This window comes from Equus przewalskii, chromosome 1, assembly GCF_037783145.1.
Source record: "Equus przewalskii isolate Varuska chromosome 1, EquPr2, whole genome shotgun sequence".
Classification (NCBI taxonomy): domain Eukaryota; kingdom Metazoa; phylum Chordata; class Mammalia; order Perissodactyla; family Equidae; genus Equus; species Equus przewalskii.
The window spans coordinates 26,063,709-26,091,693 of NC_091831.1; the positions used below are offsets into that span (position 1 = coordinate 26,063,709).

Consider the following 27,985-nt stretch of genomic DNA (forward strand, 5'->3'; position numbering starts at 1 on the left):
TACATTTTTTTCAGCATCTCTGTGTTTGAAGCAGAAGTTCCCTGACTTCTTGGCCCCTCACATTCCCAGAAGTTGAATCCTTGTACTTTCCTATCTTTTAAAAACCCTTTCTAGAGTAAGCACAAGGTGCTATGGAAACTACATAGGGAGGGTGTCTAACCCAGGCGTGAGGGTTAGGAAGACTTCCTAGAGGAGAAATCTGAGACCTGAAGACAGAGCACGTGTTAGCCAGGCCAAAAAGGCGTGTGTGCATTGGGGGTGACGGGTTGGAGAAAGAGGGTAGGTGAAGGTTGCAGGCAAAAGATAGAGCACATGTGACTATCCAAGGGGAGAAAAACAACCAGCATACCACATTCTGAGAAGCACGAGTTCCAAGAAATGCAAGGAGTTTGGTGTGGAGCATGGAGGGAGATATGAGATTGGTGAGATAAATAGAGGCCAATTCATGAATGGCCTATGTGCCAGGTTAGGACAGCGGACCTTGTGCTGAGAGCAGAGAGGAGCCCATAAAGGTGACTGTCAGGTCACAGAGAGTGAAATCATCAGGTTTAAAAGAAAAACAAATCTAATAAATGCTCCTTGTATAAATAACTATACATAGCCAGTTAGAAATGCTGAAACAACTTTGTACACAGGATGACAGTCCCAGAGAGATTCCTTGGCATTCCAGCATACGTAACCCTGAATTCTCACCCCAGGGTTTCTTCAAGGATTTATAAAGCAGTATGGTGGTGCTCACTCTGGTGACCCCACCTTCCAGGAGTTTCCTCACCTGCTTTGGGGAGGGTGGGTGAGTATTCCACCCACCCAACTTGAAAACATTTTGGAAATACACACTCTTTCAAGAATCTTTCCCCAGATCACCCCATTCCTCACCCTTCCCCACCAGCCCCCAAAACTCTTCCATAAGTGTTCCTGACATAAGGAAAGAGCTGTGAGCAGCCGCAGAAACTTGAAAACAAGAGTAACCTGGGCCAAGGGCCAGGAGGTCTATTTTTAGAACTTCTCTCACTGCCTGTTTATCTTTCAGACTCAGCCTAATGTCTTCCAGGCGAGCGTTAAAGCTATTTGGCTGGCTTGACTAGGAAAGGAAGAAGGTGATCCATGAGCAAACAGCAGGAGCAACGGAGATAATCACTCTGGACTGTGTTCTCATCATTTCCTCCAATGTACCCACCCTGGCGTTTGACTCCCCAAAAGCCACTTAAGGCAGGATTTATTCAAGCCCCTCCCAGCCACTTCCACTGGCTGTGGAATTTGGGCGGGTCACAAGGAGAAGATAACAGGTTATGGACTTCATAATCCATTAACTTCGGCCAAGGTTCTGCTGCCGTCCCTCCTGGCCTGAGTTCCCTCGGGTCTAAAGTGGGGGGGTCTAACTAACCTCACAACTGTAAACAAGCTCTGGGCACTAAAGCGCCCTCTACAGGATAGGAGCACTTAGTCGTCACCCTCCTTTGTGCCTGGCTACTCAGGCAGAAAGGCGACGGTGCATCCATTTATCATAAAATTTGGTGAGTCGTTTTAATCCATTCAAGCCGCAAAAGAGAAAAGGGTCAGCTTTGTGTCTCGATTTATATTTCCCTCCAGAGGACAAAATAGTAGCCCTGGAATTCCGCCGCTTGTAAAACGCGCCGCGGAAAACGCACCGTAGACGTGCTGTCACTTAACCGCTTCCATCCCGCCGGCTTAGACCGACTTTTAAGGGCGTCCTCCCCGACTCCCTGTCCATTCGCCCTAGTATGTTCCAGTGACTAGATCCCTTCTCACCCGGCCACCCTCCAGTTCTGCCGTCCCCTCTGGAGCTTCTCGAGGGGTCAATGGGCAGACCTCCGCGGCGGACCCTGGGTCTAGCCCCGGGAACCCTCACGGTCCTCCTTAAGGAGCTTCCGCGGCCGAGGGTAGAGGCGGGTGTTTTGTTCTTATAAGGAGGAAAAGTTTTTGTGACATCCAGGAAATGAGTAACTCCGCAGCCCTTTAGAGCCCCGCTGATGGAGGCCAGAAGGCGGGAGCCGGCCGGGGTATCGCCGCCCCCGTCTCTCTAATTGCCCGGCTGGACGCTCCGCCGCAGCCGCCGCCAAGCAGCCGCGTCTGGGCCCTGGGGACCCGCCTGGGCTCGGCGGTCCTTCCCGCGACGGGGAGCGGGGACAAAGGCTACACGTAAGTCCCGGGCCAGCAGCTGCGAGGCTCAGCGTCCTCCCCGAGCACCTCGTGCGTTGGAGGGAAGAAGGGCGCGATGAAAGGATGAAGGGGGACTAGGCGGAGCTGCGCCCGAGATGGCGGCTCGGAGCAGGGGCGCCAGGGCTGCTCGGGGCGCCTGCTCGGCCCCCCAGGTTGGGGCTGACTTTGGAGACCTGGTTGCAGCGCCCGTGCCAAGGCGGGGCGCACTGTCCTCTGGGGTTCACTCTTCCCGCGCCGCGCGGGATCCTGCGCTCCAGCCTCCGCTCCAGCGCGGGCGCCGGAGACCTGGGCAGCTCCTCCTTGAGGCGCACCGAGGCTGGGCTTCCGAGCCTCGGCACTCAAGCAAGAGGGACCACGTCTTTGTTCCTTATGCCCAGACGATCCGTTACTTCTGACCGTCTGAGCCGAGCGCCACGGCAAAAAGACAGGCCGGGTCGACCTGCTCCTTGGCCAGCTCCCTTCCCGCCTTCCTTCCCCTCCTTGGAAGGAGGGAGTAGGAAAGAACCTTTTTTTTTTTTCGTAGTTTAAGGTAGTGAAGCTATGAGCTTGCTTGGGCCGGATAAACCCCCGCCGCTTCCTCTTTCGGGGCTATTAGTGGAGGAGACCCCACTCGGTGCACAACTTTCTCTTGGGGCTGCAAATAGTCTCTGCCACGTGACCCCTAACCCCATCCCCGACCCTTTCCCAGTGTCTCCATCTTTCTGGCTGCTGGGCGAAGGGACTCAGAAGCCCCGGGGCTGGGCTTCCTATCCATTTTGGCTTCTTCTCTTTAAAAACAAAAGTGCTGCCGCCCAGGAAGGGAAAATCTTTTCCCGAACCACTCGGACCGCACTTGGCCTTTGGGGAGAAGGGCCCGCCTTCAAAACCAGAAGAGCACCAGATACAGGCAGAGCCTGGACCCTGGTCTTTGGGATGGAAATCAGCTTCAGAATCGTATTCTTTTCTTTTGTTCCTCTTTTGGGTTGACCCAGGGCCCTTCCGTTTTACAAACCAGTTCTACCTCGGAGATGCTGCCAGGTGAAGCTGATCTGTGCCTGGTGCAGTCACAGGCCCAGGTTAGCAGTGAAAATGGCGTGGCAGACACGGGTAGAATTGCTGCCATTCACCTCTTTATTAGTAACCTAATAGGCTGTGCTTTTTAGTCCTCCCTCCAGCCTGCTTTCATCGTTCGCTGATTCCCAGTGTGCTGCTCCAGCCCATTCTGCCCTCATATTTTCCACTTGTGGGTAACCATGAAGTGGTTATACTGACCCTCTGCTTTCCCTGAGTGGATGGAAAGGCTTTCGTTCAAGTGCCATCCTCTAGCTCTGTAATTTTCAAAGATGCCACAGTTTCAAGCTGCAGCTTTCAGGGGGCAAGCATCTGAACTTTTAACCCGATGCCATCATCCCAGAAGTTGTCACCTTACCAGGAACAGGCTCTGAGGGTGTGTGGGTGAATTTTCTATCCAAGGGCAAGGATGGGGAGGAACTTCTGGGAGAGGCTTCTGGCAAAATTGCCCACCTAAGAAGGTATTGTCTCGGAGGAACCTGGTTTTGTTTTTCTCCCTTCCTGGACCCCCTGGAGTCAATAAAGAGAAAGAAAGTGGGGGATTCTGTCTGATGGAGAGGGTACACATCTCAGTGGGAGGCAGAGAGGAGCACCCCATGCATGGAGCCCAGAAAGAGTAGGGTTGGGCCATGGGAGTGCATGAGCCCAGTTCTCCATGCCACTTCTTGCAAGTGACACCACTACCAAGTGGCAATTTGCCCGGAGGAAAGGGGATGACATGGCTTGGAGGGTCTGGAAAGTGCTTCTTGTGAAGGGGAAAGGAATGAACCAGCAGTATTTCCCCCAGGGGCGAAAAGCCTAGGGGGACAAGGTTGGTGGCCTTCTGAAATCTCCAGCATTGTCACTTGAAAAAAGGAGAAGACTTGCTCTGTCTGGCATCAGAGACTCACTGGTTAGGAGAAGCAAGGAGATGGATCTGACTTCCTCAGTTGTAAGAGGGAACTTGCCAATAACTGGAGTTCCTCAGCAGGTAATGCGCTGCCTGTCATTGTCAGCAGAGACAGATGGACATCAATGGTTACAACGGAGATGGTCCCTTCAGAGTCCAAGACTCTGTGGCTCCATGTTTGGGGCCCGGAGTCCCCTCAGTAGGAATGCGCTAGTAGGGCAGGCTGTGGGGAAGGCTTTAACCGAGAAGTGTCCTGAGAGAGGGGCCAGTGCTCCAGCGTGCCGTGCCGGGGAGCTGAGGAGCGGGGCCTTATTTATCGCTGAGACTAATCCAGTTTCCCTGGGGAGGGGGACATAGCCATGAGAAGGCTGAGGGCTGATAATAACCTCGAGGGCTGCTGCTAGCCTATTCTGTCGCTTGTGTGAGTTTGAATAAGGTCCTCCTTCTTAGCAAGGGGACAGCACCTTGGTGCCATTTAGAAAAAGGAGCCTCATCTGGATGAATATAGCCACGGCACATAGCTGGGCAAGTGGCAAGTGAGCTGGATTCATCCTCACCACCGGGTGTTCTTGAGCAGTACACCATCTATACAACCATACACAGCAGCCCTGATAACCAACAGTTATTAAGGGCTTAACATTTGACAGGTTTGGTTGTTTTTTTTTCCGAAACCACTTGGCCTGTATTAACTCATTTGATCTTCACAGTAGCCCTATTTTATTGATGAGGAAACTAAGGCACAGAGAAGTGAGTGTTTAGGAGCCTGGAAGCTGAGTCCCCATCACTGAACACTCACAGAGCAAGAAGCAGGTTAAATTTGAAAAGCTCATTTGGTTGGGGGTCCTCATGGGAAAGAGGGAAGGGCAGTGCCTATTTCTTTCTTTGTTAAGGAAATACCCCTCCTCAGCTCAGATGGTGGAAAGATGGAAATCTCATCTGGCAGCAGAAAGGCAAGAAAAGAAAGAGGCAAGCCCATCTTGATGGCTGATGGAGAGGCCTGGCCCAAGCATTGAATGACTTTCCTTCTTAATCGCTGGGCGGTGTGAGGTGGCAAATCCAGTTTGGGGCCTGGCTTTAGGGTGCTTAGTAAGTGCCACCTGGGTGTGGTGCCGAAGGAAAAGGCCACAGCTACACAGGGCCCCTGACCCAGGCAGAGAACGGCACCAGGGGTGGAACAAGGTGGGGAGTGTCCAAACATGCTGTCCAAACGTGATGTCCCAAACATCCCTGTCCAGGTCCTGTCCGCCTGCAGACGCCCTTCCCAAGCTCCATTTCACAGCTCCGTGTATATGATCACTGATTTCCCACACTATACATTTCAGCACTTAATCAGCTGGAACAGAGCATTTTACTACATACTGTCTGTAGACCTTATTTTAAACAAAATAGGCATCTCAGCCATTGAGGAAGTCAAGATGTCTCCTGGGAAGGGCCAGCTGGTGCCCAGCAGATTTCCCATAAGGAAGATGTTTACCTGGATCATGTCTCCTGTCCCAGGGTCTGCCTCTCACCTGTGCACACTCAGAATCTCCACAGTTTTCAGAGTGGTTTGGACTTGGGCTACTGAGTCACCTCAAGAAGCTCCCAGAAGTGGGTGTACAAATAGGATTGCCAGTGTGTTAATTTGCAAGGAGATTTCGTGGCCATCACGTAATCTGGATGGTATCTGTTCCCTGGGTCCTGGGCAAGCACATGGGAAACCAAAGATCAGAAGGCAGCTTGTGCCTGGCGAAGCTGGAGTCAGAGCAGGGTCGGGGGAGGGAGTGGTGGGTGCTGGCCCAATAGTGTGGGGCTCTGTTCCCTTCTGTGGCCCTCTCACTCATGGAGAGTTATACCTGCCAGCTGGACCAGTACTCTGGCCGTCCTGGTTGTGGGTGCACCTCCTTGGCCAGTGTCTCAACGACAGTGTTTACCTGGTAGGATTTCTCCTTTTGCTCTTTCATAATTTTCATTTTGTTTACTTATTTTGTTTAGTGCTTTATAAGCATTAGCTGCCAACTACATAGAGTTGCATTTGCATAAGTTAAATAACTACTATACAATTTCAGGGTTGGAGGGCCAGGCCATAGGGGTAAATGCTATATGCAGATCGAGACGATGGTCAGGTGGCTTGGATGGGTCACAGGAGGCCAAGCTCAGAGCAAAGAAACATGGTCCCTAATCAGCAGGATGCTCTGGGAAGTGGAAGGGCGAGGACTGGCCACTGACCATAGCCCCTGGGTGAGCATGGGGGTGAAGCAGGGCTAAGGCAGTGCTTGCTTTGGCTGCCCCAGTGGCCTGCCAAGATGGCCTCTTTGGATTTAAAGGGCTCTCCCTGGTCTCTGTCCAGGCCCTTTCATGGCTTATCTTTAGTAAGCTGCAGTCTCCAGGTGCCCCTGAGCCAAGGAGGGGTGACCCACGTGGGCTCTGGAGTGGGGCAGACTTGCGTTGACTCCTGGCTCCACTGCTCAGCAGGTGGGTGTTCTCTGTACTGGGACAAGTGCCTTGACTTTTCCAAGCCTCAGTTTCATCATCAGTAAAATGCAGATAACCCCACATAGGGCACGTATAGAAAGCGCTGAGAATGGTGGCTGGCATAGACTGGCCACCTGGCTAGTATGAACTCTTAAAGATGGTAGAGGTCAATCAAGGATCTATATCCTCTACCAAATTAGGCCACCAGCTTCTCCATGAGTGCCACTGCTCCCTCCTCGGAGGTCTGGGCAAAGGGCAAGGATGCAGGGACCCAGACCATCCCAGATGGTGAGAAGAAGTCCAGTGGTGCCCTTGCTTGTGGTTTGTTCAAAGCTGAGGACAAAGCTGCTCCTCCCACCCTTTCAGCTGACTCTGGGAGAGGGAAAGTCAGGTTTGAGCCACGGCCTATCCCAGTCACTCAGAGGGGAGAGAAGGGTGGGTGGGAACGTTTTCTGGAAGAGGAGGAGGGTCATTTGAGAGTGTCCAAGAGGTCTGTAGGATCCTCCTCGGTGGTTTGGAACCTGTGATGGTTTCCCATAGAAAGCACATCCCCCTCCACCCGCATAGCCTGTCCCGTGACATCAGCGGAATGGAAGCACCTTGCTGGTGACATCACTGTTGCCCAAGGCAACACCTCCACCCTAAGGTAGACAGGGAGGAACAAGAACTACTCCAACTGTAAGACACATGTTGAAGGGAAGGAGCTCAGAAGGCGTGCCGTCCCCAGGTGTGTTTCTCAGGATGGGCGAGGGGAAGAGGGAGGTGGGCAGTCTGGGCAGTGAGCCAGTTGGTGGGGAGTCTTTGGGCCTTGGGTTTGGCTCGAGCAGTACAGACAGCTGCAGTCTTGTTTAGTTCTCTGAGCTGCGACTCGAGCAAAGAGCATGACTGCTTACAGCGGCTTCTGGCGCCCTCCATGGCTCTGGGCCTCTGTTCTACAGCCCGAGTCTGTGAAACAGGTAGAGGAAGAGCAGGCTGGAACAGTAATGGGGGAGACCAGAAAAGTGGCTTTCTCTTCTTCTTCACCCTCACCCCCACAGCAAACTGAAAAACAAGGATGCCCACGTCTTTGCTATGGGGGCTGACTAAGAGAGAACCTTCACTCGCTGATTGAGCTAGTATTTATTGTGCACCTACGATGTGCAAGGCATCATGCTGGGGTGTCAACTGTGTCCTGCCAAAAGGAAACCCAGGGCAGCACTGTTTTTAAGGCTGAACTCACTCAGCAATTCTGATGCTCTTAATTTGGTGACCTATGGCTTCAGCCAGGTCTTAGAAGGTGCTGCCTCCTGTTCTACTTAAGATGGAAGTTCCTAAGCTAGGGCTGTCAAATGCCAACACAACAATGAAGGATGCAGGAAAGGAAGAACTCCCCGGCCTGAAGAAAGGTGGAAAACTGGAGGATGTGGTGGGTCTCTCTCTAAAGAGGTTTCAGGACAGGAGTCTCCTTGTCTCTCAACTTTAAGGTATCTGATTAAAGCTTTTGCTTTGTGCAACTGGCCATAACTTCAGATGCTTTAACATAGCTTTCCTGACATCGAGCATATCAGTGGCTAAAGTAATTGCCCTAATTTTTGTATGAATGTAGCTTTTTCAGGGTTATAGATGAAAATTAGAATATTGTTAGCAGAGAACATTCGTTGCAAATTATGCTTCTATTTAAAAGTCTAGTTCCCAAATCATTGTCATGATCTTTTGTTCATAAAAGTAGAATAGTCTTTAAAAAATAAATAAATAACGCTTTCATTCTTTAAGCACCTACTCTGAACAAAGTGCCATCCTAGGGGCTTTGCATATAGTTATTTCTCTTCTTCACAGAAACCCTTTGAGTTAGGTATTATTTCAGTTTTTCAGGTGAAGAAACAGGCTCAGAGAGGCCAAGCAACATCCCCAGAGTCACAAAGCTGAAAACAGCAGAGATAGGATTCAAACCCAGATCGGTACCTCCCAGTACCTTAGATTCCTTCTGCCACCCCAGGACACCTGGCCCACTGAGTGTGAAGGTAGCATACAGAATACCACAAAGCCTAAGTGTCAAAGGTCAGAAGACAACAAGCAGACCACCAACTCCAGCTCCCTCCTGCTGTGACTCTCTGTGTGATATTAGCAGACAGGGCTCCATTTCCCTGGTTAATGGGGACAGTAACAGCTAGTACCAGATAATATTCAGAGCACTTTGAGATCCTCAGATGGAAGTCCCTACAAAAAATACAAAGCCCACAGTTTTCAAATGTCTCACTTCCAGGTGAATAACCCAGTGGGACCCTCACACCCTGGGAGGAGGGGCTCAGCTTTGAAGCTCTCCTGGGCTGCTTCTCCTTGCTCCCTCCAGGTCATTTCCCTGCAGTGGATGCAGGAGAGTCTCCTACCAGCCTGTGTCAAACCGAAGGGAGGGCGTTGTCGTAATTCTGGGCCTGCTAGTTGGTGTAAAACCCTGTGCTCATAACCCTGTTCTCGTGGGAGCCTATTTCAATAGCCTTCTCAGCAGCAGTCAGGGACCCGCCTGAAGTTCGTGAAAGGTCCTTTGTTGGCTGAGACTTTGTTCAAGAGTGCTGAGGAGGCCAGAAAACATCGTGCCTGGGCTGGAGGGGAAGCGAGCCTGGGATTCCTGGACCTCACCCCTGTGTGCTGCCCCAGATGCCCCCGGTGCATCCGTGCCATTTCCTCCCTGATGCCTCACCCCAAAATGCACCCCCTGGTGTCAGCGAGCCCTTGCTCCCTTTCCTGGTCTACTTCAGAGATGGCTTTCCCATCCTTTTGGCTGGAAAGCCATCTCAGATATCCCAGGTCGCACTCCCAGGGTCTCCAGGTGGAAGGACCCTGAGAAGGTCATTAAGTCTAACTCCCTGCTTCATGGCCAGATTTCACCTAAATGGTCACCTGCCTTTCCCCAGACTGTACGGGAAGGCAAGTCCACAGGTGCATGTCTGATGTTCCACAGGTACCAGATCCCTGAGCAGCACAGCATCATGAGAAGACTGGAGGCTTGAAACTCAGACTGTCCTGAGTTTGAATCCCTGGTCTGTGATGTTGACCGAGTGGCCTCACCTCTCTGTGCCTCAATTTCCTTACCTGTAAAAATGAGAAGAATGCCTCCTTCAGAGGTTTATTGTGAGGATGTTACACGTAAAGCATTTTGCACGATGCTTAAATCTCAGTACATGTGGCGCATTGGTTGCTGTTTACTAAACCCTCCCATGGGGCATCAGGGCCTTGTGGCTTGTCTGGTTTTCTCTAGAAAGGGAGAATTGCTCATCCGTCTGCCAAGGGTAGTTCTCTGCTGCTTCTCTGACCTAATTTGCATCGAACCCTATAACCCTCCATTTAGCTTCCATTTCTTTAAGACTCTCAGGCAAGGAGGTCGAGGCAGCGGGGTGTCATATAACTTATGTCAGGGTTCGTTGCTAGGTCTTTTTCTTGGTAAACGGTGGTGGTGAGTCAGCCTGCATTTAGGTGAAGGCCGTCCAGACCCACAGGGGCTGTGGTCTCTCCTCTGGAAGGGTTTTTGCTCACATTTCCCAACATGCTTACCACTGTTAGCGCTTTGCTTTTCTGACTGCAGGGTGCCTCCCAGGGAAAAAAACGTAGAAGTTACTTCATCCAAGACTTCCCACTCCACTCCCATTTCAAATTCCTGCTCGTGGGAGTGAAGGCGGGGAGGTTCTCTTCCCAGTCCTGACTCCATTCATTCATTCGTTCAGCAAGCATTCAGCAAGCATTCGTGGAGCATCAGAGACCAACACTGGTTTCTCCTTCCAGGTGCTCAGAAGGGATTGAGGAGCCACTGCCTGATGGCAGGGAGGGAGCTGTGAGCTTCCCAGGTGCTCAGCTTCCTGCTCTCCCTCTGTGGCAGCCCCTGGGGCCTTGAGAAGGAAATGGGGAGGTGGGGGAAACAACTTGCCAGTCCCAGGCTGCTGGAGTTGCCGCAGGGGTGTTGATCACCTCCCTCTTCCCTGAGAAGTCCCCAAGATGCACCCAGCAAGATTTAACAAATCAAAAGGGAGAACTGGCCTTGTCACCAATGCCAATAACAGTGTCCTTTACAGAGCACAACCATGTGACCATCATACACGAAGTAGGTACTATTGTCACAGCAAGCGGGAGAGTCAGGATTCAACCCAACCTGGCCTTGCGATTCCAGAGTTTGGCCCCTTCACTTCTCTATGCTAAGCCTCTACAAAGGGTTAAGATCTGAGCTGAGAGCTTTGGGGTGTTTCTCTCTGTGTGGCCTTAGGGTGAGAGTATGTCCTGGTGAACTTGGCAGTGTCAATGGCTGCTTTCTGCCCACCCTAGCCTGACCCGCATGTCCCTGTTGTTGGTTCAGGGACACCTACTAGGTGCCAAGTGCAGCCTCTGGCAGAAGCTAGGATAGAGTGTGGGCATCACTTGCCGTCACTCCATCCCTGCGGCTGGAAAACTATGTGGTTGTAGGTCTTTGTTGTTCTTTTGTGTAATTCACAGGGCGTGTGACTCTGTGCGGTCAGAGATGATTCTGGGGGTAATTTTGGTAACTGTTGCTGGCCTCACGGTCCAGGCCCCAAGCCTTCCTTGGAGGAGGAGAGCCCGTTGGATGCAGCCCTGGTGTAGGAGGGCAGGCAGGTGCCGGCTCCATTGTGCAGCCCAGGTCCCTACAGCAGCGAGCAGCAGCCAAGAGGCCGACCACAAGCTCTGAAGTTTTTTACACCAGGGTTGGCCTCCCTCTTGCCTTTGTGTCTCTTGCTGTTGCCGTATATTAAGATGAAAGGGGTTTTTAGAGCTTTGCAGGCACAGAGTGTATGTATGTGAGTGCCTGTGTGTATGTGTGCTGGAGGCCCAGAGCGCTTCCCTTCCTCCCCACCTCTCTCCCCCTCTCCCCAGCCCGGCTGGGGCCCAGGCATGGTGGCAGGTACGCCTGCCCAGCCCAAACCGCAGGCGAGAGGATGGGGAGGGAGAACAGCCTGGGATTTCACTGTGTGGGGGCCAGAATCCCTCTGCGCCAGGATGTGAGTAAGAGGCGGTGGGATGGGGAGGGAGGGGGTGGAAGGACTGGCCTTTCTGTGGCTGGAAAAGCCCTGGGGGCCCATCCCCCCTGCCCAAGAGGCTGGGTTGTCTCTCTGAGCTGGTTTCTCTTTGTTCCCATCCGGGGATCCCAAGGAAGGTGGCTGCTGGGCAGAGCAGTCTGTTTAATCCCATCCAGCCCCAGCGCATCTGTGGTGGGCGCGTATCGGAGCAGTGGCTGAGGGAAGGCTCAGTCTCCCCTTTGTTGTCCCTTGTATTTACTTTCTGGTTCCTGCTCCACCCACTCCAGTCCCCTCCCCCATCAAGCCGGGGTGTTTGCTGCTGTCTGGAGCCTGCTTCCTGCCCCACGGGGAAAGTGTGGCTTGTCCTGAGCATTTGCTGCTCTGCTTGGAGGCAGGGGGTGTGGAGAACACAGGGTCGGGGGAGAGACAGGGAACATGTTTGGGAAGCCCTGGGACGCCTGCGGGCGTCGATGTTCCCTCCATGCAGGTGCTCTTATGGGTGAGCTGGGGCCCATAGGCAGAGGGGAGATTCGGAGAAATGCTAGCCCGAGCCCGAGCCAGCTTCTGAGAGGGTGTGAGGGGAAACACTTAGCACAGTGTTTCTGTTGTTCACACGCACCCTGTGATTTCAGGTCTAGAAACCTGAGGTGGGGATCCGGGTGTCAAGGGAGGCCATTCGGTGCACACTCGCTGTAGGAAATGCATCCTTCCTAAGAATGGAGGGCACTGATGGAGGCCTTCTTTTGGAAACTGGTGTCACCAGCGTGCAGGGCGTGAGCATGCAGCTGGGTCCCCAGGGTCGCAGATGTCCTTAGCACAGTGAGCAGGTGGCCCTGTGTTTGGTCCCTGCCAGGTGCTTTGGGGAATAGCGAGACACACAAGCCTGCCCTGGCTCTGGAGGGGCTCACACCAAGGAAGGCACTGGGGTAAGACCAGAACTCAGGCAGCCCACTGTGATGAAAGAGCAGGATGGAGTACACCGGGGAGATGACGGAGTCTGGAGCCAAGGGCCTAGCGGGGCATCCAGCTCCTCTGTTCTCTTCCTACTGTGTGGCCTTGAGTGATTGCTCAACCTCTCAGCACGCTGGGCTCCTGCCTGGGAAATGGGGCTCCTGCACAGGTGAGATGGCTAACTCAGGAGAGAGGACAAGCTTTTATTGGGTCCCTGCTCTGGGCACGTCTGTGCAGACACCATCTACACAAGGCACCAGAAGCTTGCCTGCACTCAGAGAGGCCTAATCAATAGGCCCTTTCTCTCCCTTTGTTCTTCTCTCCCTTTCCAGAAAGGATTTGTCTCAGGAGTTGGGGGCGGGGGAAGGATTGCGAAGGCTCTTGGAAGCCGTTTCTGAGATGGGCTTGCTGTGAGGACCGTTGGGTAGGGTTTTGGCCGGCAGAGACATGAGGCATGGACATTGCAGGAAATGGTGGGGAAGTATAGGAGGTGTTCAGGGGACAGTCGATAATCTGAAATGGCTGGGGCAGGTCGAAAGGGAACCAAAGGGTCCCCAGAGACTGGTTGGGGCCAGGCCCTGAACATCAGGCTTAAAGCTCAGGCCTGTGTTGCATGGAAAGAGGAGCCCACTGAAGTGGAGAAGGGAGACCTCTGGAGGCAGGAGGCTCCCTGGGTGGCTGGGAATTAGGGAGTGCTCAGAGCTGATTCCAAAGGTCCACGCCAGGCAGGGATGGAGAGCCCCATCAGTCTGGAATCCCAGGCTTTGGTGCAGAGCAAAGGCTGTGGCAGAGATGGCTGGGGAGAAACGGGAAGGTCGGTGGGGAGCTGGGTGGGGAGAGGAGGGCGCTGTGCGCTCAGACAGCCTTAGTCTCCCGGGCTGCTGTAACAAAATACCACAAACTCGGTGCCTTAAAACCACAGAAATGTATTCTCTCACAGTTCTGGAGGCCAGAGTCCAAAATCAAGGTACCTGCAGGGCCACACTCCCTCCAAATGCTCCACGAGAGCATCCTCCCTTGCCTCTTCCAGCTTCCGGTGGCTCCAGGCCTTCCTGGGCTGTGGCAGCATCTCTCCAACCTCTGCCTCTGTCTTCCATCACCTCCTGCTCTTTGTCTGTTTTTTCCTTTTCCGTCTTTTTATAAGGACACTCTTTGTTGGATTTAAGGTAATCAAGGATGATCTCATCTCAAGATCCTTAATTTAATTACATCTGTAGAGATCTTCCAAATAAAGCCCCATTTACGGGGTCCGACTATTAGCAATGCACTTATCTTTTTGAAGGCCTCCATTCAACCCACTGCAGTGACTGCTGGATTCCAGGTGCCCTGGGGAGAATGGATGAGAGAAAGGGGGATGTGGACCCAGACTCAGGGGAGCCCCCTCCTTTTCTCTGTGACCCACAGGCCTCTTTGTCATCCCTTAGCCTCTGAGACACCAGGCCTCAGTCTGTCTGTCTCTGTCACAAGACACTGTGATTTTCCATGACGCCCCTTGGGTCAGGGCCTCTGCTGTGGGGAAGTGAGCAGGATGGCTGGACGGAAGGACACCATGTCCTTCCTGGGAGATTGATGGCTTCCCTGCCTTCTCCATCCTTGCTCATCAGGGGATGTGCATGAGCTGCTGATGGAGGAGCAGGAACAGGAAGGATGTGGGCCCTCCCACCCGTATCGGCGGAGTCCTTCCTGTGCCTGGGCTGGCCGGCTGCATGACCCCAGTCCAGTCCAAAGGATGAGGTTGGCATCCTGGTGACTTTTTTGGAAACCCCTCCCTCTTCTGAGAGCGGTCCTTGAGGAAACTTAACGCTTTGGTGGGCGTGACCGGTCATCCTCTATGAGTGGCCAGTGTGGCCATGTGTGGCGACAGCAGAGCTCACCTTACTGAAAAGGCTGCTCCCTTACAGTATCAACTTTCCAAGGGCTCATCAATAGGTCTATCTCCACTGGGCATGGGGACGGGGTCCTCTCCTCTCTGCTCTCTCCCTCATTCTGTCCTGCTCCCCAACCCTCACCAGGGCCCAGTCTTGACCCCTGGGTCCTCCTGAGCCCAGGTGCCTGCTCAGGCAGTCTGGGGTCTCCCCTGGGTGAGGGAGGGGCAGTGAGGGTCTGGTTCTCTGGTCCTGGGGACCATGGACCTTCCTCTGTAATACTGAGTGCTCCTTAGTGCATACTCATTAGGCTACAGGCTCCCTTTCTCTTTTCTTCTACTCTTTGGAGAGGCTGTGGGGAAGGCATTTGTGTAAGCCCCTAGCCTGGCACATAGTCAGCCCTCAGAAATGGTGGTCATGATTCTTCTGAGGATGGTTGCTGGGGCCAACTAGGAGACACTGGAATAGAGTCAGGACTGGATGTGGGGAGAAACGTTGAGCTCCGGCCATATTTTAGGGAGTCCTGGATGCAGAGGGACTGAGGGTGCTGGTATTTCTTGGGGGAAGAGTGAGGAGAGTCCTGGGGTCAAGGGTAGCCTGGGGAATGCTTGATGCGGGGTTGGGAGCTGCAGTGGGCAAGAGAGGGGAGACAGGTGGGGGTGCCTACAGACCAGGGCCTGCAGGTTCTGGGTGGCCCGCTGAGGTATTTTATTTGGTTCACATGGTTTTTAAAGAATTTTTGAAATAGCAGTTGACGTTGTAAAATTGAGGGATTTTGATAAAATCCAGATTTCTGACTTCTCTTGGGAACAAAAAAAGATCATGCCATTCATTCTTGGTGAAGAATGTGCGAGGTGGTGGCTTTCTCCTTTAGACGAAGCACGTGTGGCTCCGTTGACCCCATCCCCACCACTCAGCTCTCCAGCACCTGCACCCCGGCTCCTTGACTGTAGGGGCCTGCCCCACCCCACCCAGGCATTTGGTTTTCAACCCCTGCCCTCAGAATGGGGACTGAAAGGAGTTAAGAGAAAGAACCCAGTGGCCATGAGGGTGGCAGGTCAGAGGAAGGTGGGCCTGGCTAGAGGCCAAGACAAAGATCCTGCCCAGTGGGAAGGGTGGAAGGTGACTGGGGGTGGGGGCTACAAAGACACTGAGGAGAGGAGGCGTGGGAGCCCAGAACCACACCCTCTCTACCCACTTTCTCAATTAGTTTGTGTTAGTCCTCTTCCTTCCTCTTTCCTCACTTCCTTTCTTTGCCTCTCTCTCCCTCTCCTGCCTGGGCCTGAGGCCTACCAGGACCCAGCCCCCACCCCCAGTGCTACTCAGCACCCCTTCCTCCGTCCCTGTTTGGGGTGCAGGTGAAGAGAGACCTCAGCCAGAGATGCCCCATGGTAGCTCTGTGGCCATCTCCTTGCTGGGGTGTGAGCCAGCTCACAAGGCCTTTCTCCTCTCCCCTTGGGGACCCTATCCTGGAAGGTGGGAGCCAGTCATGTTGAGCAGCAATGCTCAGAGCTGCCCTTACAGAACCATCTGTGCTGAATCTGTCTGTCCGCTGGCCCCAAGTTAGGTGAAGAGGAAGGAGTTGGAGGAGACGTGTCACTCCCACAGCCAGCCGCTCCTCCCAAATGTGCAATAAGTCAACACCCACTGATATGTTGGGTGCCTGCAGCATGCCCAGCCCCATGCCTGGTGCCCTGGAGGAGGCAGGAGGACATTCAGCTTCTGGGCCTTGCTGGAGCTATAGGTGAGAGGGCAGGGAGTGGTGGGTGAACTGACACAAGCAACGAGCAGGAAGGCCTGACCCATAGGAGTTCAGAGAAGGGGGAAGTAGGCCTGCACCAAAGGGCAGGCTCCCTGGAGGAGGGACCCCTGAGCTGGCCCTGAATGATGGTGCCATTGGGCTGGGTCGGGATGCTGGTCTTATTCCAGCATGGGGCATGGGTTCTGCTAGAGAGAAGCTTGGAATCGGGGATGAGACAGGCCAGAAGACAGGAGGAGAGCCTCACCAGGGCTTCAGACAGACTGCTCGTGGGGCCCAAACTTCAACACAAAGACTCAGGGCCAGACTCGTGCTCTGCATTCAACCTATCATTTCTCACAGTCCTGGTTCTCCAGGGCCTGGGAAGCTTTTGGGGACTGCCAACCTGGATGATTTCCAGGTTGAACCTCCTTGATCTGGTCGCCACTGGCAGTTGCCACTGGGCAGGGGGTGGTGGCAGGGCTCATTTATTGCCTTATTCCCTGGTGCAGGGGTGGGGGGACAGGCTCAGTCACACACTGCCCAGAGGGAATCTTAGAGGCTACAAGGTGAACCTCCTGACCATCAGTCTCTTCACAAGATAGGGATGTTGCAACTACCTAACTGATGTTCTGAAAGTTAAATGACAAAACACATGCAGAGTACTTAGCTTTAGAAATGTCAGCTGTTAATGAAAACATCATTGCCTTTCACTACTCCTCTCCTGTTTGGGCAGAATCCCTGTGAAGGGCCCCAGGGTGATTCCAGCCCAACTGGACCGCCTCCACCTCCACCCCACCCTCCCAGGCAAACATGTCTTCTCTTTAGGCCTCGGTTTCCTCATCTGTAAAATGGGGCTTAGATTAGTACAACTCTAAATTCTGACTCTCTTAAATTTGTAGCTTTATTTTCTCCAAACAACTGTGCACCTCGTTAGCTGGGACAGTAAAACTCCAGCCCAAGGCCCAGTGCACAGTAGTGGTTCAGCCCAAACTTATCAACACTTTGGTTTCCCTAGGCTCCTTCTTTCTCAGAGGGTCCAGAACCTAAGCTGTGAAAGGGACCCAAGGAACCACATGGGCCTGGGCTACAAGTGCCCTCACCTGCCATCAACCCGCCTCGTTTATTCCATTTCATAAGGAAACACATCAGCTGCTCTTTTTCGCTCTGAAGATGGAGCCAGGGCCCAGCTGCTTTTGCTGTTGTAATTAGCAGAGCTAATTAGCATCCGGTAGGCTGGGCATGGGGCAAACCCTTGTCGAGCTCCTTGATCTGGGCTGCAGTGACACTGCGGGAGCCCCACCCTCCGCCTCCCTGGAGGCCCGCCTGGCTTGGGAAGGGGTGGTGCTCAGACTTGAGTGGGCATTAGAAACACATGGAGAGCTTATTAAAACACAGGTGCTGGGCCCCACCCCTAGAATTTCAGATCAGCAGGTCCAGAATTGCACCTGAAAAATTTGCATTTCTAACAAGTTCCCAGGTGCTGCTGGTGCTGCTGATCTGGGACCACGTTTTGAGAACCACTGTCCCAGGGGAACTCCTGGGCTGCTGAGAAAAGGGTCCTGGAAGCCCCTGTTGCTGAGGCCACAGTCAGCCAGCCCTGGGCGGGGGTAGGTGGGCCGTGGGGCAGAAGGGGTGTTGATGAACACGTTGTAGGGCTGGACATTCCTATGTTCCCAGTTTGTTTTAGGAATTCTGTCTGGAAGGAGGGGGCTACAGGGTTACACACCCACACCTCCCCAACAGGTGGGTCAACAGCCAAGGAGGGGAATTGAAGAACAGGAATGAAACCCTCTCTGCCTTTTCATAGCCTATTGCTGGTACTCGGTGCATGCCCTCAGCTCATTCTGTCCTGTGATGGGTCTTCCTGGCTGGCTGCCTCCCTGCGTGAACTGTAGTGGGGTTTTTTCGGTTTTGGGGGTTTTTTTAAATTAAGATTATGATAGTTAACAACCTTGTGAAATTACCGTTGTACATCATTATTAATCATGTTGTAGGTACACCATTTCATCCCTAGTGCCCTCCCCTCACCCCCGCTTTCCCCCGGTAACCACCGATCAGTTCTCTTTGTCTATTTGTTAACTACCCCCTATGAGTGGAGTCATACAGAGTTCGTCTTTCTCTGTCTGGTTTATTTCACTCAACATAATACCCTCAAGGTCTATCCATGTTGTTGTGAATGGGACAACTTTGTCCTTTTTATGGCTGAGTAGTATTCCATTGTATACCATATCTTCTTTATCCAATCATTGGTTGCTGGGCACTTAGGTTGGTTCCATGACTTGGCTATTGTGAATAATGCTGCGATGAACATAGGGGTGCATGGGACTTTTGGAGTTGCTGATTTCAGTGAACTGCAGTGTTTTTATTGTTGAGGATCATGCCGCACTCATCTTTGTGGGCCCTGCAGCCCCCAGCATGCTCCTTGCACCCAATAGGTGCTCTGTAAATCTAGCATGATGGAAAGGACTTGGGCTCTGCAGGTGGAGACAGACAGAACAGGCTGAATCTCAGCCTGGCTGTGACTTTTCTAGGTGTGTGGCTAGAAAATTACTTTGTCTCTTGGGCTTCAGTGAATCCACCTGTGAAACATGGAAAACACCCACCACTTAGGAGATTATGGGCGTCAGTGTGTCCAGGGCCCAGCACATCCTAGCAAGCCCTTAGTAAATGGAAGCGTATTGCTTTTGGACAACTCTTAGGGGCATTCGTTGGATTATGGTGTGCTGTGGTCCTGTAGGGCTCCAGGGGACACAGGAGTGAGGGACCCCAGGAAGGGAAAGGCCTTGGATTTCTCCCCCAGGGTCTGGCCAGGCTCAGAGTAAGGGTCTGAGTGAACCATGGGTCCTGGCTGACCACCTGCAGTCCTCTGCTGGGGGTACACAGAGGCCGCCCTCTGCTCCAACCCCTGCTGCCCTGTGACCCTGGATCTTTGCCAGGCTAAATTTAGCCGTGACCTGCAGGGGCCGCCACTCTCTGTGGGCAGGGGCGGGGGGGGGGGGGGGGGGGGGGCGGGGGGGGGGGGGAGGGCGGGCGGGGGCGGAGAGGAACTCAGCAGGTTTCCGGCTGGCTTCCTGGCAAGCAGACAGAAGCCCTGGGACTGACCCAGGTTTATTTTCAAGCCGAACCCGCCCACCGGGTGTCTCAGACCCCACCACTACAGGTGTGGGGCAGCCCCCTAGAGGTGAGAGCCTGGGGCCAAGGTGGAGACAGACATCCTTGAGATTGGGAGAACCGTCAGGGCCCTTTGGGGAGGAGTGTGTGTGTGTGCACGTGTCCCTGGTTTTGTGAGAGGTTTCCCGCTCTTTATCCTATCCCCATGGTCTCCAAAAGTCAAAACGCCGAGATTCCACCCCCCACCTCGTTCTTCTGACCCCGAGGCCCCCAGAGCAGTGCTCCCTGTGAGGTGGTTTGAGGAGGGGAAGTAGCAGAGGCTTCTGACTTGGCCCCATCTAGTGGGCACTGAGCAGCCACCGCCCGTTCCCCACCCCTTAGGGTGCCACAGGCAGAGCCAGCCTGTGCCAAGGTTAACAAGCAAAATGACAGCTGGGATCCCGTCCCATCCCTGGGAGGGAGAGATGGTTTAAGCAAGGGGTGAGTCAGAGGGAACTCCACCTCCGGGAGAATCCAAGGCTTTGAAGGCTTCTCGCCTCTGCTGGGGGGCAGGGTGGAATGAGCGGCGTGCCAAGGGACAGCGGTATCAGGGGAGCATTTTGTGCTTTCAAAGCGCTTTTGAGCGTGCGTTCCTCCACACCCCTGGGACTTGGGCAGGGCGGATATGCTTGGCAGGTGAGAAAACAGGTTGATGCAGGGTGAGCAGCTGGTATTGTATGGTGCTTACTCTATGCAGGCACTGTGCTAAACACCTGGGATGGATTATCTTGCTTAACCCAACCTCCCTGTGAAGGAGGGCCTGCTATTAGCTCCACCTCCAGGTAAAGCAACGGAGCCCTAGAGAAGCCATGTGACTTACCCAAGACCACTCAGAAGGAGCAGAGTCGAGGTTCAAACCCAGACCTCTCTGCTTCTGCAGCTCAGGCTCCTTCCACGTTGTCGCCTCATTCCCTCATGTTCCTGTAGAGTCTTGTTTGTAACCCTACTATCCTCAGTGTTATTGTGGGCTGAGTTCCTTGGAGGGGCATCTGCATGGCCCACTCCTGCAGGCAACCCCTGCAGGCAGGTTCATCTGCACATTCCCGTCCCATCACAGCTACCCTTTTATAAGAGAACTTGCTCAGGGGCAAGCATTTTGCTAAGGGCTTTATATGCATTCTCTTGTTCAGGCTTTACAACAGCAAGTGTTAGTATTCCCATTTTATAGACGAAGAGACTGATGTTCTGAGAAGTTGAATGATTTGTCCAAGGTCGCATATCTAGTAAGTGCACATGCCACGTTCTAACCCGGTCTGTCTCTTCCAGAGTCTGTCCTCTTAACACCTTGCACACGGAGTCGATCTTTCTGGTTGGTTCAGAATTTTGAACCTTGCCTGCCCCAGTACGAGGAGGCCTTTCCTGTATAGCCCTTCATTCTCCAGCAAGCACGAGGATGTACACAGGTAGCCCTGTGGATGCTGTTGGGTAGATGGGAGGACTTCCCAGTCCTAGGACTTGGAGATGGCACCACTCCCCAGCTGGTGGCATTCTATCCTAAGTTGGCATGGAAACTGACCTCTGGTGTTAGAAGTTGCCAAGGTGGCTGCCTACAGTACAGGGGCCCTGAAGAGCCTTCAAACCCCCAAATTATCTCCTCACTGGCTGCTGCCTGATGTTCTACCATTAGTACCCCATGCCTTTATCTTAAAACTGATCCACGTTAATCAGCCAGCCTCACATCACATCAGGGTGGCGTTTGATTAGCGCCACCCTGGCAAAATTTCCATTGATGATTCTCTAATGTAGAAACCAGGGCTGACCTGTTGGTGCAATTATCTAGCAAGCTGCTCCTTCTCTTGCAGAAGAAAAGCTGGTTACCTACCCCCGTACTTTTTCGTCACCCCACACCCATTCCAGTCTGACATCCTCCACTTTCCCCTGTCCTCCGTTTCCTCCTAAGTGGAAATGCAAAGGCTTCAAAGCTCATCTCTGAGGCCTGAATGGTCTGCCTACTGAATTCTGCTGCTGCCAGACCTCCCTCCCCCTCAGCCCTCATGATTCCTGCTGACACGTCCAGCTGTGTACAGGGTGGAGTCACATCTGAGCAGCAGGCTTTGCACAAGTGTGGCAACTCAGGTCATCTACATCCTGCCGCTTGCCAGGTGGAACCTGCAGAGGTGTCTTTCCCTGGTGATGAATACTTGCTCCTTGGCACCATTAGGGTAAGAGCCAGAACAGTGGTTTTCAGGGTGCAAATTCAAGGTCAGGGACCGGGGCTCAGGCAAAAGGCAGAGGGTCCCATCAGTGGATGTTGGCGTGTACCGGGAGCGGGGTGGGTGGTGGGTGGAAGGAGCCCTCTGTGTTCTTGGTGGTCCAACAACAACCTCCGTTGGCCATTTGCTCTCCGGGCTGAGGTTCCAGGCAGGAAGGGGGCAGGGCAAGTGTGGAAAAGGCCCCTTGTTAATTCCCAAGGTTTGTGCTTGGGAGAGGAGAGGGTATAAGCTAAGGCTTACACTATAAGACAGTGCATCCCAGACTTTAATGTGGATGGTATTAAAATGCAGATTCTGGTTCAGTAGGTCTGGGTGGGGCCAAGATTCTGCATTTCTAACAAGCTCTCAGGAGATGTTGCAGCTACACAGTTTGAGTAGCAAGGATGGCAAGGGGTGCGCCCTTCCCCAAAAGTCACTTGAGGCCTAAATACCCATTTATCCTGGAGGAATGAAGTGTCTCCTTTCATAATCAAGTTGGATTTAAAGTTCAGGTGCCTCAGGAGAGGAAAACCACTGACTCAGTCACTCTTTGTGTCTTCAGGGTTGTCCTGGGGAAAGACCCAGGAGAAGGCCAGGAGTTCAGGGTCTGCATCTGGGGTGGGATCTTCCAGATCAGGAGAGATTTACAGTAGGGGAAGATAAAGGCTCAAAACTGCTTCAAAAACAGTTGCTGTTTAATGAATCTATGCTCTGCACCATTCCCTGTGCTGTGTGTGCTTCCATCAAGACGATGCCCCCGTGGGAACTATGGTTTTCTTCTTGTTCAATAAGGAAACTGGGGCTCAGAGAGGTCAGTTAACATGCCCAAGGTCACACAACTAATCAGCGACAAGGCTGGCTTTGGGACCCAGTCCTCTTGTTCTTAGCCGCCAGCTTCTACTGCAGGGAGGAAAGACACCTTTACCAGAAGGCATTGGGGGAGAAAAGCATGTCTTATTCAGGACTATTTTGGTTTCAGGTGATAGAAAAACAACTCAGGGGCCAGCCCCATGGCTTAGTGGTTGGGTTCACACGCTCCGCTTCGGTGGCCCAGGGTTCGCTGTTTCAGATCCTGAGTGTGGACCTACACACCACTTGTCAAGCCATGCTGTGGCAGGCGTCCCACATAGAAGAACTAAAATGACCTACAACTAGGATATACAACTATGTACTGGGGCTTTGGGGAGAAAAAAAAAGAAAAAAGAGGAAGCGTGGCAACAGATATTAACTCAGGGCCAAGCTTCCTCTAAAAACAGAAGTAAGCTCTATTAACTCTTTAAAAAAAAAAAGAAAGAAAGAAAAACAACTCAAACTGATTTAAACAAAAAGGGGAATTTATCGATTTATATGCTGAAACAGCCCAGAGGTTATGGCTTCAAGCATAGCTGGATCCAGAAGATCTGCTCTCCTCTACTTTGGCATCTTTCTCAGGCCAACGCCCCTCTGAGGTAGCTCGAGAGCCACCAGCAGGTGTAATTCTGTTCCCAGCAACTCTAGGCCACAGAGTCTTTCTCTCCAGTGGTCCCAACAAATCATACCTCTGTCTCCCATTGGCCCAAATGGGGTCATATGCTCATTCCTGAACCCATCACTGTGTCGGGGTGAGGAAGGCATGGAATAGTCTTGGGCCTGGGTTATATGCTCACCCCTGGAGCTGGGGGTGGGTTTATCCCCAGCAAAGCCATAAGGGCTGGGAGTAGAAAAGGGTTGGTTCCAGGGAAAGTGGGATACTACTACCAGAAAGAGGACCGCCTGGGCAGGCAGAAACAGAGATCCACCGACAGTGGCTTGTTCAGCCAGGATTGCTGGTGTGGGACTTCGGGGTTCTTGTTGCAAGGCTAGACTGAAGCACATGAGGAGACTGTGGTTGGGTCGGAGAAGAAACTATAAGACGTTGACCAGCTCCATAGGGCAGAGGTTGGTGGGAGGGTCCAGGGAAGAAGCTTGGTGCGACCTTTGTCTCTCTCTCTCTTTTCCCAGGAAAGCTCCAGCCATGGCACTGGGGCTCTTCCGGGTGTGTCTGGTGGTGGTGACCGCCATCATCAACCACCCACTGCTGTTCCCTCGGGAGAACGCCACAGTCCCCGAGAATGAGGAGGAGATCATCCGCAAGATGCAGGCGCACCAGGAGAAGCTACAGCTGGAGCAGCTGCGCCTGGAGGAGGAGGTGGCGCGACTGGCGGCCGAGAAGGAGGCCCTGGAGCCCGTGGCGGAGGAAGGCCAGCAGCAGAACGAGAGCCGCGTGGCCTGGGACCTGTGGAGCACCCTCTGCATGATCCTTTTCCTGGTGATCGAGGTGTGGCGGCAGGACCACCAGGACGGGCCCTCACCCGAGTGCCTGGGTGGGGACGAGGACGAGCTGCCTGGCCTGCAGGGTGCCCCACTCCGGGGCCTCACCCTGCCCAACAAGGCCACGCTCGACCACTTCTATGAGCGCTGCATCCGGGGAGCCACGGCTGATGCAGCCCGCACCCGGGAGTTCGTGGAAGGCTTCGTGGATGACTTGCTGGAAGCCCTGAGGAGCCTCTGCAACCGGGACACAGACATGGAGGTGGAAGACTTCATTGGCGTGGACAGCATGTATGAGAACTGGCAGGTGGACAAGCCACTGCTGTGCAACCTCTTTGTACCCTTCATGCCCCCAGAGCCCTTCCACTTCCACCCAGAGCTCTGGTGCTCCAGCCGCTCGGTGCCCTTGGATCGCCAGGGCTACGGCCAGATCAAGGTGGTCCGGGCCGACGAGGATACACGGGGCTGTATCTGCGGCAAGACCAAGCTCGGGGAAGACATGCTGTGTCTCCTTCATGGCAAGAACAACTTGTTGCAGCCTGGCAGGGAGGTGAAAGACCCACTGTGTGCCAGAGATTCCCCATACCTGGACACGATGCAGGTCATGAAGTGGTTCCAGATGGCCCTCACCAGAGCCTGGCACCGCATCGCCCACAAGTACGAGTTCGACCTGGCCTTTGGCCAGCTGGAAACCCCAGGGTCCCTCAAGATCAAGTTCCGCTCAGGGAAGTTCATGCCCTTTAACCTGATCCCTGTGATCCAGTGTGACGACTCGGACCTGTACTTCGTCTCCTACCTTGCCAGGGAGCCCTCCGGGGGGACCCCGGCGTCCAGCACTGACTGGCTCCTGTCCTTCGCTGTCTACGAGCGACACTTCCTCAGGATGACCTCAAAGGCGCTGCCCGAGGGTGCCTGCCACCTCAGCTGCTTGCAGATCGCCTCCTTCCTGCTCTCCAAGCAGAGCCGTCTCACCGGCCCCAGCGGGCTTGGCAACTACCACCTGAAGACTGCCCTGCTGCACCTCCTGCTCGCCCGGCGAGCCGCCGACTGGAAGGCTGGGCAGCTGGATGCTCGTCTGCAGGAGCTGCTCTGCTTCGTGGAAAAGAGCCTGCTCGAGAAGAAGCTCCATCACTTCTTCATCGGCAACCGCAAGGTGCCCGAGGCCATGGGCCTGCCTGAGGCCGTGGGCAGGGCCGAGCCCCTCAACCTCTTCCGGCCCTTCGTCCTGCAGCGCCGTCTCTACCGGAAGACAGTGGACTCCTTCTATGAGATGCTCAAGAATGCCCCGGCGCTCATTAATGAGTACTCCGTACACATCCCCTCAGACCATGCCAGCCTGCCCCAAAAAGCTGTCATCTTGTAGACCATCAGGGACCTTGAGGGCCAGAATGCAGGGCAGCCCCTGTGTCCACGGCCCTGGGGGCACCTGCAAGCCCTGTCCTGGGAAAGTGGCGGGCCTTGTCGGGAGCTCGGCTCAGCCTGTGGGGAAGCCAGGCCCTGTGGTGCAGAGGAGACAATTCCAAGCCAGAAGCTGGTTTGCTTTCAGGCCATTGGGCCTGTGGGTGACGTGACTGTCTGGGTTTGGGGACTGATCCTTTGCAGTTTACTGTTGGATCACCGCAAATGGCCAAGATGATGACAGAACACTTCATGGACACTGAGTTAGAGACAATGCAAACATCGATTTGGGTGTAATTCTTGTTACATCCCAGGTCCCATCTTTACTTGAATGTCAACAGAGGATCTACAGGAATGCTGGCAGAAACCCATGTTAAGACGCTGCACCCTGATTTCCAGTAACCCTTGGCCCCAAGCATCTGCAACCAAAGCACTAATGGGTTCAGATATGGGAATTTGCAACCTTCCATCCACAGCCTGCACAATAGGGATCCCACAGTGGCTGCAGGTTTTTATATTACTTGGAGACAAGACCTACTAGAGATTCAAGGCCCCAGGTGGCTAATGTCTCTGTTGCACAGAAGTGGGTACTTGGTGGCAGAGAGAAGTTTCAGCTGGCTGCTTTTTCAGCTATACATCTCACTCAGGGTGCACCCCCTTCTCCCAACCTCTTCCCCCAGCACGCTGTGTTCTGAGCCCCCTGGGTGCCACATACCATGCTGGGTACAAGCTTAGCAGCCCCTCACCCCTCTTTATTCTCTCCACGGCTGGTCTCTCTGACCATCCATATGGTGGGGGAGGGCAGACGCTGCAGGGGCAAGCTGCTGGAGAGGAGCGGGGTGACTGGGGTGAAGGACAGAGCCTGGTGGCCAGGGTGCTGGCGTCTGGTTTGCAGCGTGGCCTCTGATGCCCAGTTACAGAGAAAGCTGCAGAGCTGAGAGGTGAGGGATGCCATAGCCCTGAGTTTTCCTCAGGGTCCCAGTCCTAGAGCAGGGCATACCTTTAAGCAGGAGCTGCCGTGGAAACCCAGCCCCATCTGCAAGCCCCAAGACCCCCTCGGCTGTTCATGCCAGTGGGACTCCCTCACTGCACAGAACCCCCCTTTCTGGATGGGCCTTTGCTGGCCGCACAGATGACCAAGACCCGAAGAGCCCAAAAGAGGCTCCGCTGGCTGGGAACACACAGGGACAGCACTGCAGGCACAGCCTCCAGGCCTCTGAGAGGCCACCTTGGCACTGCTGGGGCTGCAGTCCCTGGGCAGGTGCCAGAGCCTGTGGTCGGAGCTGGCCTCAGTCTCCAGGCCTGGTTCAGGAGGGTTGGGAAGCCTCTCCTCCTCCACTGTGGCTTCACTGGCCCTTAGGGAGTTCCTCTCGGCACTGCCTCAGGAAGCCTTGCAGAGGGCCAAGGAGGCGGCGAGAGCAAGCGTACCGGCACTGCCACCTGGCTCTCCCTCCAGGGGTTGAGCTGGCCATGCCTCTCAGACAGCGTACCTGGTTCCACGGGGTGTCAGGCTCACCACGGACTGAAGAAAAGATCCTGTCCCTACCCCAGGAGTGCTCTCACCTAACCTCAGTGTAAGATGGACAGTTTGCCCGGCAGGGTGAATTCATGGGAGCCTCAGCTGTGACTGGGCACTGAAGCCTGTAGGAAGCTTCCCATGTGAGCTGGAGTTAGACCGAGCAGTGCCCGGGTCTGTGCTTCCCCAGGCCCACAGAGGCCACCAGGCACCCCGGGAACCATCCCGCCCATGTGGTCTCCAACAAGAGCCCGAGCCCCACATTCTGTTGGGATTCATTTCCAGAGTCGAAGTGAACTTCCTTATTTATTATCTCTGTGCCTTTCCTTTCCCCTCTTCTTCCTTATTCTCGTTGTGCTTGGAAGAGACCCCAGCAACCAAGAACCAGCCTCAGAAGCCAAAACCAAGCCTGAACCCCCCTCGGCTTCCCCGTTGCTTCCGGGAGAAAGTTCACGGGAAAAATACCTTCTGGCCTCTTGTTTGTTCAGAGATGACAGAGCTCAGCGGGGAGATGGGGATCCTTTTATGCACCAGAGCTGCTGCTGAAGCAGAAAGCAGCGGGGCTCCTGGTGTTTCTGGCTGCCTTATTTATATTAAATTCTTGCAAGGAGTAGAAACTGGTTACAGTGTTTGTTTTTACCATCAGGAAATCTGTGAGGTTCCCAGGCAGAGCTGGGGAGGGGGTGGATTTCCTGTTGATGAGCGGAAGCTTTCACTCCCTTTTTATTCTTATGCTTTCAGGAAACTTTAAAAAATAACAAAATAGAGCATTTCTAGCCCATCTTTGAGGCAGCCTGCAGAGTTCCAGAAAGGGCCTTTGAAAGCCAGCTGTAGGGTGGATTCCAGCACAAGATCCTGTTTCACAGGGCTGCTGTGTGCAAAGAAATGTGGGAGCTGGAAGTAACCTGAAGCTTTTGGTTTTCAAGGAAAGAGATTGTCTCGTAAGTGGAAGAGTTCTAGTTCTTTGGGAAACTTTGGCCTTTCCACTAAGGAGCATCCAGCCCTCTTTCTCCAAAGAATCTCTTTTCTTTCCAAAGGATGCTTGACTTAACCCAGCATCTGCTCACTTGCTGTGCAGAACACTCCAGAGTTACATTTTGCTGTGCCTCTTGACAAGTCGAAATGAGTAGGGCTGGCCTGAGGCCAAGAGGTTGGTTAGGTTGGAGCCCCGGCCCCTCCCTCTGCCTTGCTGAAGCACAGCCCCGGTGAACTGGGACCAGCACTTTGGCTCATAATCAAGGGTGTCGTCAGAATCACCTAGAGAGCCAGGTCAAATGTTCTGACCCCACCTTGAACCCTTGTGGCACTCAGG

At 53.7% G+C, this 27,985-nt stretch overlaps 1 protein-coding gene across 7 annotated transcripts; it reads left to right on the forward strand.

Annotated features, from left to right (window-relative positions):
• The first annotated feature begins 1,469 nt into the window (after positions 1-1,469).
• On the forward strand, positions 1,470-27,290 carry ITPRIP (inositol 1,4,5-trisphosphate receptor interacting protein). Of its 7 annotated transcripts, XR_011536292.1 has the most exons (5): positions 2,028-2,160; positions 20,545-20,681; positions 21,179-21,440; positions 23,451-26,592; positions 26,668-27,290. XR_011536292.1 is itself a non-coding variant. In XM_008518345.2 (4 exons), exons 3-4 carry the CDS (start codon positions 21,412-21,414, stop codon positions 25,120-25,122), a joined length of 1,701 nt encoding a protein of 566 aa, XP_008516567.1. In that variant the 5' UTR covers positions 1,932-2,160; positions 20,545-20,681; positions 21,081-21,411; the 3' UTR covers positions 25,123-27,290. The 7 variants fall into 7 exon arrangements, 4 of the variants coding, with proteins under 4 accessions (XP_008516571.1, XP_008516567.1, XP_070462478.1 ...); XM_008518345.2 differs by having other exon boundaries at positions 1,932-2,160; positions 21,081-21,440; positions 23,451-27,290; XM_070606377.1 differs by having other exon boundaries at positions 2,008-2,160; positions 23,451-27,290.
• The last annotated feature ends 695 nt before the right edge of the window (positions 27,291-27,985 follow it).

Excerpts from the sequence above, each read along its gene's own strand:
- ITPRIP (XM_008518345.2), top strand. The coding sequence starts at position 21,412 with ATGAATACTTGCTCCTTGGCACCATTAGG. Across the intron at positions 21,441-23,450 it reads TGCTCCTTGGCACCATTAGG|GAAAGCTCCAGCCATGGCAC; the intron begins GTAAGAGCCAGA and ends CTCTTTTCCCAG.